At 29.2% G+C, this 24,920-nt stretch overlaps 2 protein-coding genes across 2 annotated transcripts; both read left to right on the top strand.

Annotated features, from left to right (window-relative positions):
* The first annotated feature begins 672 nt into the window (after positions 1–672).
* Positions 673–2,840, top strand: LOC123895270 (peroxidase E5-like). The gene is made up of 4 exons (XM_045945525.1): positions 673–992; positions 1,099–1,290; positions 1,399–1,564; positions 2,190–2,840. The coding sequence occupies exons 1-4, from the start codon at positions 774–776 to the stop codon at positions 2,666–2,668; spliced, it is 1,056 nt and encodes a 351-aa protein (XP_045801481.1). The 5' UTR covers positions 673–773; the 3' UTR covers positions 2,669–2,840.
* Positions 2,841–9,832: 6,992 nt separating this feature from the next.
* Positions 9,833–23,569, top strand: LOC123896247. The gene is made up of 9 exons (XM_045946660.1): positions 9,833–10,062; positions 10,998–11,189; positions 11,789–11,954; positions 12,470–12,937; positions 19,558–19,582; positions 19,731–19,992; positions 22,229–22,420; positions 22,498–22,663; positions 22,832–23,569. The coding sequence occupies exons 1-9, from the start codon at positions 9,847–9,849 to the stop codon at positions 23,314–23,316; spliced, it is 2,172 nt and encodes a 723-aa protein (XP_045802616.1). The 5' UTR covers positions 9,833–9,846; the 3' UTR covers positions 23,317–23,569.
* Positions 23,570–24,920: the final 1,351 nt, after the last annotated feature.

Genomic DNA, 24,920 nt, shown 5'->3' with positions numbered 1-24,920 from the left:
TTAATAAAATATTTTTACTGCTAAGAATATAGATGTGCCTTTATTATGGTGAGTTTGTTAATAAAAGATTTTTATTGCTACTAAAAAAATCAAGGGTATTTTTGGTATTATAAAAAGTCCACACCAAAACTCGTGTATCCTCTTTATACATAGTATAGATATAGATATAGAATAGAATATATATATTACCTTCGTCCCTAATTATAAGATCCTGTTTGACAAACATGTACTATTTATTTTCCTTGTTTTGACCGTATTTTTTTTTTAATAATATATAAATATAAATATTAGCATATAAGATCTTGTTCAATTTGTTTTGATGAGTATTTCAAAATATTAAATTTTTATATTTTTTACTAATAGACCATTAAAGATATTAGTGATCAAAATTGTGCATTGGCGTATGTGCAGTGGTCAAACAAGATCTTATAATTAGGGACGTAGTAGTATAGATTTCAAAGGAAAAAAAAAAGATTACTAGTATATTACAAGTGTGTGGTGTTGAAATTCAAGGTGACAATTTTTACTTACGTCTCCCTAAATTGGTGTATATATATTATATACTATTTATTATTTTTTAAAGACTTGATATAGTATTTACAAAAATGATTACTAAATTACAAGTGTGTCTTAAATATTAATATTATATTCTCATCAAATGTCTTTCATGGCAAGCACAAGCCACCTCCATAGTCCTATAAATAAAGGCACATTTCTGGCTCTCAAAACACATCAACTTCAAACACATACATATAGTTCTGTAAGGGGTAAAAATGAATTCCCTTAGTCTCATAGCAACAACACTCTGCTGCATAGTTGTGTTTGGAGGATTACCCTTCTCCTCAAATGCACAACTTGATCCATTCTTTTACATCAAAACTTGTCCCCAATTGCATTCTATTGTGTATAAAATCTTATTCGACATTTCTAGGACGGATACTCGAATGCCAGCGAGTATCATCAGACTTCACTTTCATGATTGTTTTGTTCAAGTATGTATTAATTCTTGCTTTGTATTTATCATCCATCCCTAAGTTAATTATTTAATTTGCATAAGTTGAAAGAGCTAATATATTTATGAAATTATGAATGAAATAGGGTTGTGATGCATCAGTTTTGTTGAACAAGACTTCGACTGTTGTGAGTGAACAGGATGCTTTTCCAAATATCAACTCTTTAAGAGGAATTAATGTTATAAACGACCTTAAGACTGCGGTGGAAAAAGCTTGTCCTAATAAAGTTTCTTGTGCTGATATTCTTACACTCGCTGCTGGAATATCTTCTGTTTTGGTACATATGTTTAGACGATTATTTTTAGTTTCAAGAAATGTGTTTTATATTATAAGAGACATTTCATCTTTTTAAATTAACTGAATACAAATCTATATATATTCACAGACTGGAGGTCCAGGTTGGTGGGTTCCACTCGGAAGAAGGGATAGTCTTACGGCAAACCAAACCGCTGCTAATATTAACCTTCCAGGTCCCAATTTCAATCTTACTCAACTAAAAAAAGCATTTGCTGATCAAGGCCTCAACACGGTTGATCTAGTAGCACTCTCAGGTAAATATACATGCAATATTTTCTAGATAAGTTATCTAAAATGACAAAAATAAAATTTTATGTCCGACTATAATATTTAGATAAAATAACAGAAGTCTCTTTCAATATAATTAATATGTCAAATTTAAATATAATCGTAAATTATAGTTATGTTATGTTGAAACTTAAACCGAGAAGGAGACTTTTCCACCACTTAATGAATTTAGCCTATGCAAGTACGGTTTACTCAAATATAAAATAGAAATGTTTTGTTTTAAAAACAAAAATCAATTGTATTCAAAAATAATAATTTTTAATTTATCATTGAAACTAACTTGCTTTGACTTTATATATTTTTTAAGACAAATATGGTAGCATCCCATTGATCAAGGTATTCACACACAAATAGTTGGTTTTATCAAAGCAGTAAAATATTTATTCCACGTTTTCACCCAAGTTTTTTTTTTTGTTTTTTGAATGGCGTTTTCACCCAAGTTTAAATCCGGGTCTTTACAGTGTATTGTGATTTATAAAAAATTTCATATCTTGCTTAATTAAGTACCAAAAATAAACCTCACTTTAAATTTTTCTTTTAGGCCTAAAAGTTTTGTTGGGTGAGACTTATATGTATACACTTCAATTTCAGGTGCTCATACATTTGGAAGAGCACGTTGCCTTTTCATTGTTGATCGATTATATAACTTTAGCAATACTGGTAAACCCGATCCAACTCTTGATACAACATACCTAAAAGAATTGCAAACACAATGTCCAAGAAATGGAGATGGAAATAACCGTGTCAATTTTGACCCAACTACTCCTGATAAATTGGACAAGAACTTCTACAACAATCTTCAAGTTAAAAAGGGTTTACTTCAAAGTGACCAAGAATTGTTCTCAACGCCCGGTGCAGATACCATTAGCACTGTCAATAGTTTCGCCGCTAACCAAAATGTTTTCTTTCAGAATTTTGTGAATTCAATGATTAAAATGGGTAATATTGGTGTGCTTACCGGAAACAAAGGAGAAATTAGAAAACAATGTAACTTTGTTAACAAGAAATCTTCTGAATTGGATCTTGCCATAGAATTATTAGAGGGGGAGGATATGGTTAGTTCAATCTAAATGAATGTTGGTTACTTTAGTTGAAATATGGTGATTGGAAGTCACTAATAAAGAAGTGATGGCTATCTAGGTACATTTGTGCCATGAGCTATTGTGTGTTATGTGCTTTGTGTGTGTAAGATAATCTTCTTTCATGTAATGTTCTTAATAATACCCAATCTTTCTATCACAATTTGTTTGTATTTGTTCCCTATTATCGACTATGATAGGAAGTAGAGTTAAATTGCCATGGTATATGGTTGGAATAATTCAAGACGGTCAAGTGAATAGAAAATGTGTAGAAAATAATAATTAAATATTTCAATTATGAAACAAAAAATTGTATAAATTTATAATTAGGATGGTGATTAATTAGTTCCATTGAAAATAGTAATTGGTTAACTAAAATAGTGAGACTAAAAGAGTTTCTAAGCAATGCAAGTTGAAGTTCAATTGGTTTAAACATTTTGGACGATGAATTTTAACTTAGACCATTAAATAAAAATTCAATACGTAAAACACCCCCTTTCAATTGGGCTTATGCTAAATATATGGTTGGAATATTTGAAAAAATTTGGGCTTATGCTAAATATTTGAAAACGGAATCAGATTCCAAAACGGTATAACAATATACTCTGAATTTTAAGAAATACTTTGCTTGAGTTCTAAAATTTGAGCACCTCCAATAGCATATATATATATATATATATATATATATATATATATATAAAGATTTTACATGCTCGAATTTTATAATTTTTACATTCAAATTTAGAATGAAAATGCCTCTTATACTTTTTTTAAGCCAAAAGAAGGTTGGTAGTAGAGAGCTAACCAACCCAAAATATGTTATGAAAACGAGCAAGGATCAACAAAACAAAATGAGGGGACATAGACCAAAACTCCTTCAAGAGTTACAAAATCTAAAACTAGGAATTTCTAACTTGTTTTTGACAAAACTATCATTAACAAACATAGGTACAACTTGCTAAGAGGTTAAAGTGGGAATAGAACAGCCAAAATTAGCGAGAGAATCAATCATTTTCGCATTGTGCCATCTATTTCTTAGAATCCAAGAAACATTTGAGTTTATGTTTTTGAAAGCTAGCGGCACCAACATTGAGTCGGTCTCTAGCTAAATATTGTTCCAGTCTTATACATATCTGAAATATCATATTTTTATATGTTCAACATCTAGAACTTGAAACATATTTTTTATTGAGATAATTCTAGTTCTATCACTGGAATGATCAACAATTTTAAAATAACATAATTTTCAATTTTAGACCTTGTCTGACTTTTCATTGGCGCGGGAGAATCACAAGGAACATTAATATCTTTTTTTCTTTATATAAGCAAAGAATGAATTATAAGGAGTACAAGGGGTACCCAACCCTTACAATTCTAAAAGAAGCCATTAGATGCTAAAAATGCAAGATAATAGATCTTTACACCAATCTGAAAATACAAGAGAAGACTTAGAAGCTATTCTCCCAACAAACCAAAACCAGGAGATATAAATAATTTGATCCACTAATGATTGCAAGTTAATGACATCTCCTCTAAACATTATATTATTACGGGCTCGCCACAAACTTCATGTGGTTGCCAGTCAAATTACATGTCGAGCTTTTGCATATGACTTATTCTTCACCAAAGCACCAAAGGAGATAAAGTGCTTCCAACAAACTTCAAAGGGGATAAAATCCACATTCAGCCAGACGAAAATTCTCTTCCAAATTTATTGCGAAAAAGAACAATTGAAAAACACATGGTCAATATCTTCCTCTTCTCTGAAACAAAAAGCACAACACAACTCACGCGGATTAACAATAACACCTTTTTTCGCCAACGCCATACGAGTTGGTAGTCTAGATAATAATAATCTCCATCCAAATATACTCACTTTAGATGACATGTCATTTGTCCAAAATTGATTCAAAGCTTCCACCTCGTTCTTTTCAATTGCCAAAGTAACAACACGAGATAGTAAGAACACATACGTCGAATGGACCGAGAACTGGCCGGTTTGATGTATGTTCCATCTAACGCTATCTTTGTCATTCGGGTAAGGGAAAAATCCTGTCAACAAAGTGTCTAACTCTTGCGCTAATTCCTGCTCAGCTGTAGATAAGACCGAACTCCATTCCATCTTCCACACTCAAGTGTGATCTTGCCACATACCACTAGCACCTACCACTATATTTGGATACAAAGCTTTATTGAACAAAATAAGGAATAAACTCTTAAAACAAACTGGTCCCAACCAAACATCATGCCAAAATCTCAAAGAAAGACCATCACCCAACACATTGCTCACGTTTTTTTTTTAACCAATCTCCATTCACAACTCCCCCAATCTTCATTATATCGCGTCACCACAATAAGGAACATTAATATCTGAAACAATGTAAACAACTTAAGAAAACCTAACTATCTTAGTAAAAACATGTTTAAAGTTTTCTAGAATCCCCTTTCAAAAAAAGAGTTCTCTAGAATTCAAAATAGATTTCACATCATAGAACTTGAATGTGTAATACTCTTAAATATCAACGTATAAATTATATACTCAAACAATTGCACGATTTAATGATTATTTATCCCTTCAGCCTTTTGATATAAGAAGAAATTCATTTTTCATATAAATGAAAAAAAATTATAATAAAAAGGTTTTTTTAATTTTTTTTTATAATTGATACCGAAGTATTAACAATGTAAGTAATTTTTTTCCTCCACAAGGTGTTTGTGATCTTCTTAGAAATGTCGTAATAAGAATAACCTTCTTTTTTTGTTAATAGTTTTTCTTCTTAGTTTAGTTTTTTCTTTCTTTCTAGTTTCTTATAAAAATGTAACAAATCTTTAAACTTTTGGAACATATCAATTAAAATAAAAATATAATATGTACTTTCGTAGAAAAGAGAAAATAGTAGCATGTCTTTTAGCTAGCAAAGCATATTTTGGGAGGTGGGGGTCAAGACTTTATCACCCACTTCAAGTGTAGACTATAATTGAACTCATATTTGATGGGTATGATGTAAAAAATACCTATGATATTTTTTTTTTAATAACTCGCATATTAAAAATATATATTTAATTACAAATATTTTTTTAAATAATAAATTACATTAAATTAAACTAACCTAATTTATATTTGATTAATTTATACATATAATTATATAAAATATCATCACACTATTATCTAGTAATGTTTTGGCACACACGGGTAAATAAAAATGTAAAAAAATATAGTGCTCTAGTTTCTATTGTTTTCATCTACATTGCAATGAAGTTATGAAGTTTTTTCTTCAATTTGCCGGGTTCTTTCTACATTGTTGAGTTGCATTTCATTTCCTTTTTATTGAAAAATTAGGATGTAACATAAAGAAACTTATCAAAGAGTACTTTTTTTTTGGCAAATAAAATATATTTATAAATATAATAACGAGAAAAATACAAGAGAAAGTTCATAAAATCAAGAGGTATCAGTAGTACACTCCACCCAAACCTAACATTCTCAAAGGAAAACAAACGAAAAAACGATACAAGGAAACAATGAGACACACCACCAAAAAAATTAGAATCCTTAAAAAGCACCACCACGAGAAAGAACATTCATCAGAAAGAGAGAGGCAAGGAACAATCACAAGTAGGACAAAGCAACAAGATGACCTCTAATTTCCCTGACCAATCGACACCCAACATGACACCCAAACAAACTCTACCAGTTCCAGCATAAAATAGGTGATGCCCCACTCGTGAAAGGACTTATCAAAGAGTACTAACCAACACTATATTTCATAACAAAAATTATACAAATACGCAAGCAATAGAATATTGTCTAATATTATTTGAATTAGCATAACATTTGAATTGTAATTAATATAAAATGTTTTTGTACAAAAACTAGAAAAATAAATTATTGAGCAAATTAAAAAGATAAATTACTCAAACGAAAAAAAAGAAAGACTAAACTGCTACAGAAAATAAGATAAATAACCACAAACGAAATTTTTTTCTATAGTTAAAATGTAGATAACGAATATGAGCATAATATAAACTTAAAGTTGTTAACCACACATATATAAATTTAGATAATTTTTTTTTTAAACCGTAAATATAAAGATTAGTGTCATTATACGCTATCAATATACTATACTACCCTAACCATTAACATCCCTAACCAATAAACTATAAGTGTTTCAAATTAAACACAATAAATCAATTTTGATGATGAGTTCAAAATCTCAATTTGTCCTATACTTTAGCAAGTGACTCACCTATTTTACCACCCACCCTCCCCACTTGTTTTATTTTGATTGGATGGTTAATTCATCGATATATGATTTGTTAGATGGTTATATCACCAAGATATGCTTAACTTGACTTTGTTTAGAAGACTATACCTAATCTTTAATGGTGACAAGGATGGTTGCAAACGATTGAACAATTAATAGCAAAAAAGAAGATAAGCAGCCCATACTATAAAAGGAAGGCCAAAATAAATGTCACTATAACATAGATTTCTTCAAAAATGAATAGCTAGTACCATTTTCAATATGTAATATTACGTTTTTTTTGTCTTTAATACTTTGGTTAGCAATTCAAAATTCATCCGTAAGTTAAGTAAAATCTGACTAATAATTGTTCATATAACATGAATCGAATTCGAGTTCTCCGAACAATTTATCCTAGAGGAAGTTTATTATAACCACTTGAACCAAATGCTTTGTTAAAATCATTCTCAAAGTAATAAGTATTCACTTTTTATTTGTGGTAGTGTAGTGAAAAGTACATTAATATCTCATATTTGTTGAAATTACTAATTTTTTTCTTTTATTGATTGCAACTAACTGTTATTGTTTCTTTCTCAAGTGAGGTAACAAACTTATACCAACAAATAGCAAACATACTAACTAACTATGTTTCAATTAAGCAAATAATTTTATTACAAAAAATATTACTTGATGTAAAGCATATTTTAGGCATGGGTTACTCACAACAAACATAAATTTAAAAGTTAAAAGCTAAACATGTTTTAAGAATAGATAAAACACACTTAGTACGATGTGTCTTAATAGATAAAACATGTTTGGAGGCTGTACCAAAAATTAGGCCCAGTTGAATAAATTAACAATGCATAGATATGACAAAGAGAGAAAAGCCAATGCTAAAAATAAACAAAAAATGAGTGAGGGGAAAAATTAAAAATGCATCTATACATAGACTAACACGACTATATAGTATTTAGTCAAAAAAAAAAAAAACGACTATATAGTATATTTTAATGCAACACGTACCATTTGTAGAATATAAACAAAATCTATACATAGACTAAATTTTATGTTTTCGATAATATAATTACAAAAATAACAACTACATTAAGTTAATCCTTCCTTTTCAAATGTGCTAAAGTGTATACGCTTCATCATAAAATATTTTAATCCTAACTTTGTAAAGTACTCTAAAACAGTATTTGATTTTATGAATATTTCAAAAATATTTTTAATTTTATTAATATATTAAGTTAGTCTTTGTATTTAGATTCTTACTATAAATTTAATATTTATTTTAGGATTGAAAAAGAGTTGAGTCGAACCTTTCTGAGTCCGACTTATCTTGATAAGAATTGGTTTGACTCAAAACTCAGCTCGAGTTTGACACAAACTCTTGTTTCAGCTCGATTTAGGATCGTTTAGAGTTCACGATCAGTTTGGTTCTCCTCGTGAGATTCAGTTTGTTTTCAACCTGAAATTCAACTCAAGAGTTCAACATGATTTTTTTCCTTCTATTTATTCTCCATTTTTTTATATACACTACACTAAGACTATTTATTTTTCAAATTTGTAAAAACTACATCGTTATACATGACATGACGTTGTTTATCAATTTTAATGTTACTCATTTATCTTATAATTGTTAGGTGTTTGTCTTAGTTTTTTAAAGTATTACAGTAGAAACTCTTTAAATTAATAATGTCAGGATCAGAGAAATTTATTAATTTAGAGAGTTATTAATTTATCGATAAATTAATAATTATTAATTTAAAGAGTTTTTAAGTAATTATACTTTACATACCAAACAAAAAGGCAAATTAGTCTATGTCTCTTAGAATTACGTTACAGCGAACCTTGGGACTCAACGTAAATTAGTAACTACCGTGTTCCTATGCATTGGAAATCAATAATGACTTTTGAAGTACGGTAAATGTAAACAAGAGGAACAAATGTGTTCAATATATTTTTTTCAATTTCTATGAATTATTAATTTATGATTTTCTTGGGATCGAAAATTATAAAGGGGATTTCCCGAAAAATTATTATCTTATTATTTTATTAAGTTTTTCAATTTTTTACATTGGCCCAAGTCGGGACTGGACAAAATTATTATTTTAGAGAGTTTATTAATTTACCGAGTATTAATTTAAAGAGCTGAACTATATATAGCTCAAGTTCAAGTCATTTAGTTAACTTAATTTTCACCTCGAGTTCGGCTCATTTGATTCATGAAACAAATTCAACGAATCAATTATCGAATCGAGTCTCAAACTTTGTTCGAGTTGACTCGGTTCATTTTCAACTGTGACCTATTTTTAAATTAACTTACTATCAACTTAATTCTTAACATATTCTTAGAACATCCTTTTTAAAATATTCATAATGTTCGGGATCTATTTAAGAACATCCTACCAATTAAATTAAACATCAATTTGATAGTTTATTCTATTCTAAAGATACCAAATATAATTAATATGAGAATGAGAGAGTATAGTCTTTTTTTATAGAAGACAGAGTATGTACTCTATTATAATTATGGAGGCAAGGGGAATAGATTAACATAGTATATATATACTCTATTCCCTCTAAAGATACCAAATATAATTAATATAAGAAAATATTATGATTTATTTATTTTGGTGTTAATTTTTCGATTTCTAAAAATATTTTCTAGTAATCTGAAACTCAATCAAGAGGTAAATAAAATCTGAACAAGAATTATTTCATTTAGGAATGATTTGTTTATTAATTTTTTGAAGACTTGATAGTAGTAGATTAAAGAACATGATTTTAATTTACAAGTGTACCTTAAATATATTGATATTATATTCTTAATCAAATGTCATTCATGGCAACCACATGCCGACCATAGTCCTATAAATAAAGGCACATTGTATGCCTAATCACATATAGTAAGGAGTAAAAATGAACTCTCTTAGTCTCATTGCTCTTTGTTGTGTAGTGGTTGTGTTTGGAGGGTTACCTTTCTCCTCAAATGCACAACTTGATCCATTGTTTTACAGCAAAACATGTCCTCAATTACAGTCCATTGTTCAAAAAGTCTTAGGGGATGTTTCTAGGACGGATACAAGAATGCCTGCAAGTATCATCAGACTTCACTTTCATGATTGTTTTGTTCAAGTATGTATCAACTATTCTAACTCCAGTCAATAAGTATTATATTCTGTTAAAAAAATCAATATTTTTTTTGTTGGTCTGTATAGCACAAATAGTAATTTTACACACCATATAGTACAAAAGGTAAATATTTAGATCTCTTAATCATTTAATTTAGAGTTTGATTTTTGTCGAGTCGAGATCCTCTCTATTTTCTATCATTTCCATTTTTTCCATTATCAAAGTTTTTAAATGATTTTTGGTGTATAAAACATATTTGGACCCACTTAATATCACATTTTTGCATTTATATTCCCAAAACTATATAATAATGAAGGAAATGGAAAGAATGAGAAATGAAGAGGATCTTAACTCGTACAATAGTTCTTTCTTTCTTTTTTTTTGACTAAAGTACAGTAGTTCCTTAGTTGATAAAAAAATAGGATTTTTACACAATCATCGAAGATGCTCTTATACAATTTTAGCAACTTTATGTTTCTTTCAGCACATGCAAACAAATAATAATTTGGGAATGAATGATAAAATAAATTATATACACACACACAAAGCATATATAATAATATAGTGCTAAAAATATATTCTCTAACACACACATTTTTCAAATTACATTCTTTTTTTTTTTTGATACATTTTCAAATTACACTCTAAATTCTACTTTAACGGTACTATAATAACTGTCGTATTTGCTTTGCCAAAAAAAGTCACTTAGAGCATGCAACATGAATTTTCAATATTATTTTAATTGATTTCTTTTTCTATTGTACTACTTCCTGGTTAATAATTATATTCATAACTTATTATTTTCAACCTTATATCCATGAGAATGAAGTAGATAAATTCTATGTAGTTTTTTTTATATATATATATAATAATTAATCTATGTAATTTTTGAGAGGGATCACTAAATAACTTGATATTAATATATACGATTAAAACAGGGTTGTGATGCATCGGTTTTGTTGAACAAGACTTCTACTATTGACAGCGAACAAGATGCTGCTCCAAATAGCAACTCCTTAAGAGGATTGGATGTTATCAATAACATTAAGACTGCAGTGGAAAAAGCTTGTCCTAATACAGTTTCGTGTGCAGATATACTTACACTTGCTGCTGGAATATCTTCTGTTCTGGTACATATAATTAGCTAATTATTTTTAGTTTCAAGAAATAAATAAAATCATAATATTGGTATTAACATAATGGTTGCACCTATCAAATAGTTACAAATTGACAAGAAATATATTGAATATCTTAAGATCCAGAGTTAGACCCAACTCAACCCTACAAAATCGGTTGATAAGGTTAAGATTGTCTTCACTTATAAACATATATTTAGGTCATCTCGTAAAGGATGTGGAACTCTTAACAAACCCTGGCCCCTCAAGCCCAATACTAAGGAGTTTGTTGCGCGAATATAAATGGTGGGTGTTCTGATAAAAAAAAACCTGATAGTGTGTTATCCGCTGTATTGTGGAGGAGACTTTTGTACCATCTTAGAATTGAGATTGAGTCTAACTCAACCATACAATATCGGTTTGTAAGATTAATATTGCCCTCACTTAAAAATAAATATTCAGGTCATCTCGCAACGAATGTAAAACTCTTAACAGAATAAAAAATCCAAGTCCATCGTATTTTAAAATTAATTATTCCATTTCAGACTAGTTCAATGTCTAAGTTTGTTATACATTTTAATTAGTTAAGAATACAAATCTATTTATGTTCACAGACCGGAGGTCCAGGTTGGCTGGTTCCACTTGGAAGAAAGGATAGTCTAACAGCAAATAAAGATCTTGCTAATCAAAACCTTCCAGGTCCCTCTAATTCCCTTGATGGACTAAAATCTGCATTTGCTGCTCAAGGCCTCAATACAGTTGATCTAGTATCACTCTCAGGTATATATACTTGCAATGTTTTCTAAATAAGTTGTCTATAATTGCAATAATAGAATTTTTTATTGAATAATAATATATAAGTAAAATAACACGAATCTCTTTCAATATAATATCAATTCTCAAATTCAAATCTAATTATGAATTTCAGCGATATTGAAACTGAGACATTTTCGGCCACCACTTTCATGGGACTTTATACGAATTAGATTATGCAAGTATGGGTTACTCCAATATAAAAACTAGATGTTTTTTTAAACAAAAATTAATTGGATTCAAAAAATTAAATTTTAAATATAGTCATGAATTTTTTATATTTTAGTTTATGTAAAAGTTTTATTTGAATTCCGTCCTTGAAAACTCAATAATTGTTATTTTTTATTTGAATTTGCAAATTCAAATAAAAGTTACGGTTTTAAAAATTTAATTTTTAGGCATGCAAGCCTCACTTAAAAGTTTGTTGCTATGCCTGAAAATTGTGTTGGGTGAGACTTATATATATTTACTTATAATTTCAGGTGCCCATACAATTGGGAAAGCTCGTTGCCTTTTCATCACTGATCGATTATATAACTTCGACAATACTGGTAAACCCGATCCAACACTTGATAAAACATACTTAAAAGAATTGCAAAAACAATGTCCTCAGAATGGAGATGGAAATAACCGTGTCAATTTTGACCCAACTACTCCTGATAAATTGGACAAGAACTTCTACAACAATCTTCAAGTTAAAAAGGGTTTACTTCAAAGTGATCAAGAATTGTTCTCAACACCAGGTGCAGATACCATTAGCATCGTCAATAGTTTCGCCAACAACCAAAACGTTTTCTTTCAAAACTTTGTGAATTCAATGATTAAAATGGGTAATATTGGTGTGCTTACGGGAAAGAAAGGAGAAATTAGAAAACAATGTAACTTTGTTAACAAGAAATCTTCTGAATTGGATCTTGCCATAGAATTATTAGAGGGGGAGGATATGGTTAGTTCAATTTAAATGAATGTTGGTTACTTTAGTTGAAATATGGTGATTGGAAATCACTAATAAAGAAGTGATAGCTTGGTACATTCGTGCCAAGAGTTGTTTGTTGTGTGTTTTGTGCTTTATGTGTGTAAGATAATCTTCTTTCATGTAATGTTCTTAATAATACCCACTTTTTGTGTTACAATATCTAATGCAAATGTTGTTCAATAAAAAATATCTAATGCAAATGTTACTTAAATAACAACTCAATTATACTATACCTCAAAATCAACTCAACTACTAAAAGACTATTTCAAGGGATATTAGGGAGAGTGTGTTGCCAACAGAAATTCCACATTAAATAAAATAATCCTTTAATTAGGTGCTAAAATATTTCAACAACTTCACTATCAAGAGAAAACAAAAGTATTTTTAACTATAATTTATTTTTTTAAGTCTACCTTTAGATCAGTTTGCCACCTATTAATACTATCAATATTAAAAGAAATTAAAATAGCCTTGTTGACACCCTATTTTGTGCTCCTTCTTATAATATGAATATGATAAACCCAATTACAATTGGCGTATGGCTTCTTTAACCCAAAAACATTAAAAAAGGATGAATATTAAAATAAATATTGCAAAAATTCATAAAAAATAAAAATAAAACAGAGTCAATGAATGCGACATCATGCACAATATTTTTATCGAGAATTATAAGATTAATTTGATGATAAGATGAAAAAATATATTAATGAAATGAATAATAAAGTTGATCTCGAATTTTATATTGTCACCACCATCCAAATAGCATGGATAAACAATAATTTTGATTTTTAAATGTGTGAGACACTGTCATTATAATATTTAAATATATCAAAATTAAAAAATATCTTAAATGTCTCGTTTGAATGTAATTTTATAGACAAAATTAATCACCATAAAATATATTTTTAAGAACTAAATTAACTAATTCAAAATACATTTTAAAATCAAAGGAGCTTAAAGCCCATCTTGTGTATTGTGGTATTGTTCTAGATTTAGACGTCATTTGAATTATTTTCATTTAGTAACAATATCATTGGCTGAGATGCATAGGTTGGGTTGATCAGATGGCACCGACAATTGTTTGGCTTTGAAAAAAAGTTCATGAGTGTTGTACGTACTTTGTTGGAAAATCGTATTTTTGCAGGTTGATGATTATGATACTTAGAAATGAACCTTAGGAGACAGTGAGCGACATTTTCAGGGACTAAAATGACCGTTTATTCTCGATTGAAGTCTATTCAGCGATAGGAGTTTATTGCTTCTTAACTCACGTCACTCAGGAGACTATCTTGGTGCACAAAGATATTATATGGAATAAGTTTGTTCCTTTGAATGTTTCTTTCTTCGTCTGGAGACTTATCGACAATAAATTTTCATCAAAGGATAATCTGTATCGGTGCGACATATTAAACATGAATTCTTTGTTATAGACAAGTGGTAGTACGTGGTAGTGATGAAATAATTTGCTTATTGATTGCGAATATTTTGGTATTTGTGGAATGCGATATATCCTTGTTTGGTTAAGGCTCGTGCTATTCAATTTGACGACTCTCATTCATTTAGCAAAGATATTAGTAAGGGTTTAAAGGTTCTATGATTAACTTGTTGGTAAATATGAAAGATAAGGAACAACAACTTGTTTGAAAATAAGGTGGAAACATTCGAGCAATTGGTAGATAACAGGTTGAAATTATTGCATCGCAGTGGTTGAAGATTAATAAAACGGACTTTAGTTGTTACTTTAATCTTTAGTAGATAAATTTTATAGGTTGTTTAGGTATCGTGCTACTTGATATATTTTGTTTAATTTTTTGAGGGATTTAATTTTTTTAGCTAGAAAGCATATTTGGAGATCCATGAATTCTAATTCAACTGATTAAAAAAAGTTGAAATTATAAGATCAGACGTCATGTTTAGAATTCGAACTTCGAATCTCTCACATACGTATGTGAGTTTATAATGATTTTATAATTTCATCTATAAAAAAAATTGGGGAAAGGAGGGTCGTGACTTTATCACCCTCTAATAAATTTAAATGGTAAAGTTCAAAATCACAATTCATTTGATAATTAAGACTATAGCAGACTAGTCCCACACCCGTGCGATGCACGGATGTTATGCGGTATTTTATATTATAATGTTGAAAAATCATTCGTATAATAAATTGAAACAATAAGTATTATTATGAAAATTATAATAATAACATCAACAACAATAAAATAATAATAATAATAAAAAAAAAGTTATGTAAATATAAGATAAATATTAAAGATGTGTTTATGCATTTCGAAAAGATTACAATGGATCTTATTGCATCTACCAAAATAAGTTGGTAATCCATAAAATGTCACTATGAGAACGGTTTGTGGTCATACGCATACATTGTGTATTTGATTCTTAATTGGACACTATATATATATATATATATATATATATATATATATATATATATATATATATATATATATATAAGATTAATTAGTGCGTATAATTTAATAAAAACTATTATTATTAGTTGACCGGGTGTATAATGAAAAGTCATAGGTATATAAATGTAGGCATGTATAGAGATGACAATGATGTAAGTAGAAGTGATGTGGCATTACTGAGTGGTTTAATTGGATATAAGTGGCTGACGTGGATTAGGGTTAGATTAGTGGAGTCTAGCTAGACACTTACCCTGCGATGCACGGGTCTTATGCGCTGTTTTATCAAAAAAATATTTGTATAAGTAGTAAATTTAAAATTGAAACAACAGGTATTATCAAAATAATAGTAACAATAGAAGTTATCTAAATGTGATATAGATGTTAAATATGTGTTTATACATTTAAAAAACTTATTTATACATAACATTTGAAGTTACTTTGGTATCTTCTTCGTTAACATTGGTTAGCAATATCTTTAATCCATTCTTTAACTATGGAAATGACAACATATAATTAACCTTGGAAAATAATTGATGTTGTAACATAAGTTTTTTTATATTATAAATTTCATTGGAGGATTCTGAGTTGGATAAACTACTTCATTATCCCTTACCAGAAAACTACTTCATTATCGAATTTGACATTTATATTAATTTGAAACTTATTGGAGCAAAGATAAATCAACTTAACTCATACTCAAAAATCGAATATCATAAAAATCATACAGGGCATAACATCCATTAGTAAATTTTATTTTATCTAATTTTTTACTAACATTAGGAAGTAGTCCTGACAATCGACCAACTCCTTATATACACAAAGATTGGACAAAAGATTATTAGCAAAAACATTAACTATTTTGGAAAAAAACAATAAAATACACAAAATAATAAAATGAAAAAAAATTAAAATGAATAATAACCCAAAACAACAACAATAATAATAATAATAATAATAATAATAATAATAATAATAATAATAATAATAATAATAATAATAATAATAATAATAATAATAATAATAATAATAATAATAATAATAATTACAATTAGTACCCCACATTAAATGGATGTAAGTGGATGATGTGGCTAAATAAAAGGTTTTGATTAGTTTATGAATTAGGGTTTAGATATGCAATTCCACAACTATCTAGGATTTATATATATAGATATGGATAATTTCTTTTAGAATCAGTAGTTGAGTCTAACTCAACCCTATAAAATCAGTTTGTAAGGTGAAAATTGTCTCTTACTTATAAATGCATAGTCAGCTCAACTCACATCCGATGTGAAATTTCTTGACACACCTCTGCACGTCTAGCACTACATATTGGGCTCGGTGGGTAAATGGTGGGTGGCTCAATAGTGGGTGACCCAGCGGATCTTGAAGAAACTCTGATACCAATTTAGTATTATTGAGAGTTGGACATAATTCAATCCTTACAAAACCGGCTTGTAAGGTGAAAATTGTTTTTTATTTATAAACTCATGTTCACACCAATTCACATTCGATGTAGAACTTCATAACAATCACTAATAAAAGATAGAAATATATTAAATAAATAATTTAAAATTTAAGTTAGTTTAGAATTTATATTAGTTGGTTCAATAGATACATCTATATATTTTTTTGTGTGAAGTATATAATATGGTGGTTAAAAATTTTATCCTTAAAATAAAAAAGTGGTATGTCCAAAATTCGAACTTAAATTCCAACATATATATAATATAATATGGCAAATGCTAAATAGTGCCTCCGGGGCACTCTTTAAGTCCTTAAATAGTAAGTTTTTTATAGAATTTTTATGGAAATACGTAAAGTCAACACATTGGAAATTAGAGTGTTTAATTTTTTAAATAAAAAATTTCTTTTAATAGAATACTTAAAGAGTGTCCCGAAGGCACTAGTTAGCAAGACCCATATAATATTTCTAATGATTGAGATAAATTTACTGACACATTTTACCACACGGTGCTTAGCTTGTTTTACTTTATTTGGACGGTTGTGTCACCGAAATATGCTTTGTTTTAAATGGTTATATCACCAAGATATGCTTGACTTGACTTTGTTTAGATGACTCTACCTAATCTTTAAAGGTGATCGACAATGATGGCTTCAAACAGTTGAACAAATAATGGCAAAAAAGAAGATATCCCATATTACTCCGGTCTCGTTTGTAAGTAAAAATTCTTTTTTGGACATTTATTAAAGAGTATTATTTTTATCTTAATTTTATATGATATTTTTATTGAAATTCTTAAAATAACATAACAATATAATATTAAATATGAATCGGGACTCTAAAATCATGTTAAAAAATAGAACGGGTACTTTTGAAAGAATTGCATTAAAAGAAATTGATTTTAGTAACTTTTGCTTATATTTAAGAGCAAAATATTTTGTTGATTTTTGCTTATAAATAATGTCGGAGAAAGTACTAAAAAAGAATATCTCGAGAAATTATAGCTTCGTCATTTTTTAAATAAAAATGTCACCATAACAAAAATAATTGTCTTAAAATAAATAACATTTTCAATTCATCCTAATTAATACTATGTTCATTATTTTCTAAAAGTATACTAATATTATCTCTAACAAGGGACCAATGCAACTTGCAACTTTGTGTCCGAGCTTTGGAAAGAACGTCTTATTCTAAAGCAACACGTATGCTTTGTTAAATTTTATACTTCCCACCATGCCATTTAAAGTAAATAAATTACGACTACTTTTAAAATGTAAATTTTTTAAAAAAAATTACGTACAAATTTGGGTCGTGCCGCCCACGTGTAGGTTCAACTTACTTTTTTTTTTTTTTTGGTTTTGAATTTTGATACAATGGATTTCATCGGAGGACAATTATGTCGATGTCAATTGTCAATTGTGGTTGGCTAAACTTTAATATGGGTCCACACATACCACTTGGCACTTGCAATTTAAAGGGTATGAAATACATTATTTAATTAATTAATTTAAATAAAATTTAATTTCACTTGGCTCCAATGGATTTAAAAAAATTTGTTTTATTGAATTTCAATTTCAATTTTTAATATAATATTGATGATTTTGTTAATAGATATACATAGATTTTGTATATAAGTTAGCTGTAACTTGAAGTTATAATTTTGTAGTTTAAAATTGAAATCGTTTTCAGATTTATCTTTTTGGGTGTCTTTGGTTTAAATGATTTTATTAAATTTGAGTTGTTTGGTTGGATTATTTGGAGAAGAGAGAGTAAGAAAATGAATGAAACAAAATCGGAAATTGTCCCTCAATCTAAAAGAGGAGGGATTTTAAATGGAGATGATATGTGTTTTAATTTTTTATTAACCACAATCCACTTCAGTTGGTTTGGTGGTATTAGATTGAGATCTGAGAGTATGCTTCTCCTTAAAGTTTTGGGTTCGATTCTTTTTTGTGTCAATTTGGATGAACTAATTTAACTTATTCAAAAATTTGTTTTTATTAACCATCATGTTTTTAATGTAAAAAAATGTCCTATTAATTTAAAGTTCAGCCACGAGATAAATAAAATTTAGTTAAAAATTTATTCTCACCAAAAATTAAATTTGAATTATTCCAAACAATTCATCATATGAGAGCTCATCAACCACTTAAATTCAATTTCTTAATTTTTACGACATAAATATCATATTATTCAATGTGATCTTAAATATAACAAATGTAAAAAAAGAAAGGTAATTTTATATATTTTTTTCTCCATTTAAATCTTTCTTTTATCTCACGGAAAACAAAAACACATCTCCTCCTAAACACAAATGCAAAGATTTTAAAAAATTTCCTTTTCTTTTTTCCCTTTCCCTCTCGCTTTAACCAAACATAGCTTTTATCGAGTGTCTCCAAATATAACTTATTTTTTATTTACCTCTCCCATTTTTACTATGATAAAAGAAGTTTCATTTATTAATAATTGAGATATAATAATAAGGTATATATTATTAAAATAAATGATTAATACTTTAGTAATATATGTATATCAAATGTCAAATAATATGATGAAACAAATAAATGCTCTAAACATAATACTTATAAAGTTATAATACGAAACAGAGGAATTTTACCAAAAGAAAAAATGAAACAAAGGAAGTAACTTAGATAAGATTGCAAAGAATTCTTCTCATACATTTGAACTTTGCTATATTTTCAGAGTTTATATATGGAACTCAAATTAAGTTCACAAAAACTTAACATAATTTGGATGAGATGACAAAATTGAGCGCAGACAAAAAAAAAAGATTGTTGCCATACTATTGCAATTTGCAAACTCAAACTTTACAAGTCATGGCCATTAAAATATAATTTTATAGCCTATAAATAAAGGCTTGGTTTATGCTTAGTCACACTCACAAACAACATCAAAATGAACTCCTTTGGTCTAACATTAACAGCTCTATGCTGCATAGTTGTTGTGCTTGGAGGGTTACCCTTCTCCTCAGATGCACAGCTTGACCCTTCCTTTTACAAAAACACTTGTCCTAAAGTCCATTCCATTGTTCGTGAAGTCATAAGAAACGTTTCTAAGACTGATCCTCGTATGCTTGCTAGTCTTGTTAGACTTCACTTCCATGACTGCTTTGTTTTGGTATGTATATATAATATACTCTCTATATTCATTCTTTCTCCATTAGTAACATTTTGGATCGAAGATATGTTCGATCTGACAATAACACCACTGGCACTCACAAATATATAATAGTTATATTGGTATTGACATGTTAGTGTTAGGTTTAGTGTCTGTGTTCTTTAGTCGAGTACTTCAACTTAACATATCTAATTAGGATTAATTTATAAGGTTAGATATGTTTTTTGATGTTTAAATATAGAAAATTTCATTGACAAAATCAAATTAGTTCATAATGTAATGTCAAGTACAAGATATTGCTATTGAGTGAGAGGCTACTATATAAAAAATCATTCATTTCCGGTCAATAAATAAATAAATAAATAAATAAAAAATCATTCATTTGAATTGGGCCACACCTAAAGGGGTAAATATGTTTACTCACAAGCACAGCTGTAGTCCATAAATATATGTTATGATGCGTGTCATTTTTATTTTTATTTTTTGAGAAAAGGGTTCTAATTAATAATTTAATATTCGATTGCAAAATAAATAAAGAATGACCTATATAAATATTTCTTCTTAAAATTGAACTGGAGCTGAACAATTTATCCTAAAAAGTTTATTATCCACTTGAATTCAATCACTTGATTATGATGAGTGTCTAACATACCATCAGATAAACGCATCAACGAAAATATTTCTCAAATTCTATCGTAAAGTCTTTTTGGTTTTTGGTTTCTTCTACTTATTATTTTAAAGTTCAAACAACACACTGCTAAAATAATACAAGGGTAAATGATCATTTACCCCCCTGCAAAATAAGTAAATTTTCGTTTACCCCCCTATGCAGATTTTTTTTCTGTTTACCTCCCTGCAAAAAATAGATTCACTCATTTTGCCCCCTGTGTGTACAGCAGGACATGTGATTGTGCAAATTTGCTGACGTGGCTTGTACACGTGGAAAAAACATTTATATTTATTTTTAACTTCCACGTCAGATAATATTTTTTTCAAAAAAAAAATTTAAATGTTTTTTCCTACAAAATTAATAAAACGAATTTTTTTTCCAAAATAAAAAGAAAATCCTACAAATAATTTTTTTTTCCCTACAAATAGTTTTTTTCGTACAAAATTATTATTTTTTTCCTAAAATAAAAAAAACGAATTTTCATATTTTTCTCCCAAATAAAGTTTATTTTCAAAATAAAGATATTAAAAAATTATTTTCAAATCTTTTTTATTTAAAAAAAACAGAATCTTCGCCGGTTTGCTTCCACCGTCGTTATCATATTCGTCGTCATCTTCTTCAATCACCGGAATCGTCTTCTACTTCGTTATTGTCTTCTGCTTCCTTCTATTTTTCTAGTTTTAGGACAAATGATTTTGGTATAAGAGGAAAATACGAATAATGTTTTGTTTTTAAAAAATAAAGATCATGTTTTTTTAATTCAAAAAGATTTGAAAATAAATCTTTAAAGTTTTTATTTTGAAAATAAACTTTATTTTGGAGTAAATATTTATTTTGGGAGCAAAATAAGAAAATTCATTTTTTTTGTTGCAAATTTTTTTAAATTCTTTGTAGGAAAAAAAATTACTTTTTTGCAGGAAATGTTTTAAAAAATTTTGTAGGAAAAAAAATTTATTTGTAGGATTTTTTTGGGAAAAAAAAAGAAAATCCGTTTTTTTATTTTGTAGGAATTTTTTTTTAAAAAAATATATTATCTGACGTGGAATTTAAAAAATAAATATTAATTATTTTTTCCACGTGTACAAGCCATGTCAGCAGATTTGCACATTCACATGTCCTGCTGTACACACGGGGGGCAAAATGAGTGAATCTATTTTTTGCAGGGGGGTAAACAAAAAAAAAATCTGCATAGGGGGGTAAACGAAAATTTGCTTATTTTGCAGGGGGGTAAATGATCATTTACCCATAATACAAATATATGTACCAAAAAAAAAATAACACAAATATTAATTAGAAAAATTTAGTGAGTAAAAACGAATTTGACTATGATTTTGTAGCTAAATTTTGTTAGAGAAATTTAATTTTTCAGTCACTAATTTTTGTTGATCATTTTATTTTCTTTAAGTTATGTTTTTTTTTTTTGTCAAGTGATCTATGACTAGAATTTTACCTTTTAAAAGTGAATAAGTGGAGTGTTTAGAGTTGAAACCCCAACTTCTGCATAAAAATGTGATGTCCCTACTAATTTAATATTTACATTATGTAATTAATCTATGTTCGTAACAGGGTTGTGATGCATCTGTTTTGCTGAACAAAAGTGACACTGTCATAACAGAGCAAGAAGCTTTTCCAAATATCAATTCCTTAAGAGGTTTGGATGTTGTGAACAGAATCAAAACAGCAGTGGAAAAAGAATGTCCAGACACAGTTTCTTGTGCTGATATTCTTGCCCTTTCTGCACAAATATCATCTATTCTGGTACACCTCAATCTCTATTATGAAAATCTTTCATTTTGATAAGTGATTATGTAATTAATGCTAGTATGTATTGACAGGCAGATGGTCCTAATTGGAAAGTTCCCTTAGGAAGAAGGGATGGTTTAACAGCTAACCAATCACTTGCTAATACAGCTCTTCCAGCTCCTTTCCACTCATTGGATATACTTAAATCTAAATTTAAAGATCAAGGCCTCGACACAACTGATCTAGTGGCTCTTTCAGGTATAAAATGTTTAATAAATATGACTGTCTTTGTTGTTACAACCTAGTAGTTCGACTGTGAGAACATTTTATGTGTGTATCCAAGTTGGATCACCTACGGGTTTCCACACTTTTCCGTTCTGCATGTGTTATGTGTTGACCATTATAATAAATATGTTTCAACTATAGGTGCTCATACATTTGGAAGATCTCACTGCTCTTTATTCGTTGATCGATTGTACAACTTTAGCAGTACAGGAAAGCCTGATCCAACTCTTAACACAACTTATTTACAAGAATTGCGCAAAATATGTCCTAACGGTGGATCAACAAACAACCTCGCCAATTTTGACCCAACCACTCCCGATAAATTTGACAAGAACTACTACTCAAATCTTCAAGGTAAAAAGGGTTTGCTTCAAAGTGACCAAGAGCTTTTCTCAACATCTGGTGCTGATACCATTAGCATTGTCAACAAGTTTAGTGCCGATAAAAATGCTTTCTTTGAGAGCTTTGAGACTGCAATTATTAAAATGGGAAACATTGGTGTCATTACTGGGAACAATGGAGAGATTAGAAAACATTGCAACTTTGTCAACAAAGAATTTGCTAAACTTGGTCTTATCACTGTGGCTTCTGGAGAATCAGAAGAGGGCATGTCTAGCTCGTTTTAATTATATTAGGGGTCCCTACACTTGAAATGTAGTGAATGAAAAAGTACTAATAAAGAAGATATAACTAGGCATATTCATGGCATGTGTCATATAGTTATTAGGTGTGGTGCTTTGTGAGTGAAACTATTTGTATATTTGAATTAACGATAAAGTTTGATAAAATCACGGTCATACATTGATTTTATTGAAACTTTAAAGTGCTAATTTCATCAATATCATCATTAATTTAAATATGCATGAAGTCTTTTTTTAAGTTGTGTTTATATTCAATTTTCTATTTCTTGTTTCAGACTTTCTTTGGCATAAATTAATGGGTTACATAAGTAATTATTTATGTGCAAATTAATCCACAAATGATTGAGTGTGTTTAAATTTTTTATTTATTTTATAAACATTGCTTATAAAGGAGTACTCCATGTTAGGAATAGGCTTATGTGCTTAGGCTTAGTGGTGTGTGGCTTGGCTTGTGCAGCAAGCAGCATGTTGCAGGCGCGCGCGCAAGGCTGGCCTGGCCTGCTGTTGGGCTTGGGCTTGGCTTGGCCAATTTGCTAGTCTAAACAATTGAGTTGTAAATAAGCCTATATAAGGCATTGCCTATGATGAATAAGATGAGAGATTCCACTTTGCAATTAACAAGTGGTATCTAGAGCCTAAAAGATCTCAAACCTGAGAAAAGAGAGAAAACTGCAGTTTTCTCAAGAAAACCGTTATAACCGTTTTTTTTTCGCGCGAGCTTCTTCTTCATCTTCAAGCTTCTTCTTCAAGCTTCTTCCTTGATCAATTAATGGATGAATCCAAACACTCACAGTCTCGTGTTCCAAAGTTTGATGGACATTATGACCATTGGTCAATGCTCATGGAGAATCTCATTCGTTCCAAAGAACTTTGGTCCTCAATTGAAGATGGAGTCACGGTGGCACCTGCAAACGCCACAGCTGAAGAAATTCAAGCTGCTAATGCTAGCAAGCTGAAGGATTTGAAGGTGAAGAATTACTTGTTTCAATCGATCGATCGTTCCATTCTTGATACGATTCTTGATCGTAATTCCTCCAAAAGTATTTGGGATGCGATGAGAAGAAAGTATCAAGGTTCTACAAAGGTAAAGAGAGCTCAGCTGCAAGCTCTGAAGAGAGAGTTTGAGGTTCTTGAAATGAAGGAAGGAGAATCTGTGGAAGATTACTTTTCAAGAACCCTAGCTATTGCAAATAGAATGTCTGCACAAGGTGAAAGATTGCAAGAAGTTGCAATTGTTGAAAAGATCCTGAGATCCATTCCAATAGAGGTCGAGGAAGAGGTAGACAAAGCAAAGAGATGGTTGAATGCTACAACTGTCACAAGCTAGGTCACTATCAATCTGAATGTCCAGATTGGGAAGGTAATGCCAACTATGCTGAATTTTATGATGGTAATGAAGAATTATTGCTTATGGCTAAAACTGAACAGCAATTCTCTGATACAATTGGAAAATCTGAAAATTGGTTTCTAGATTCTGGTTGTAGTAATCATATGATAGGACACAAAGAATGGCTGTTTAATTTTGATGATAGTTATAGTGACTCTGTGAAGTTGGGGGATGATTCAAAGATGCCTGTGAAAGGGAAAGG

The sequence above is a fragment of the Trifolium pratense genome, linkage group LG7, assembly GCF_020283565.1.
Source record: "Trifolium pratense cultivar HEN17-A07 linkage group LG7, ARS_RC_1.1, whole genome shotgun sequence".
NCBI lineage: Eukaryota > Viridiplantae > Streptophyta > Magnoliopsida > Fabales > Fabaceae > Trifolium > Trifolium pratense.
This window is presented reverse-complemented; position numbering and strand designations above follow the sequence as displayed.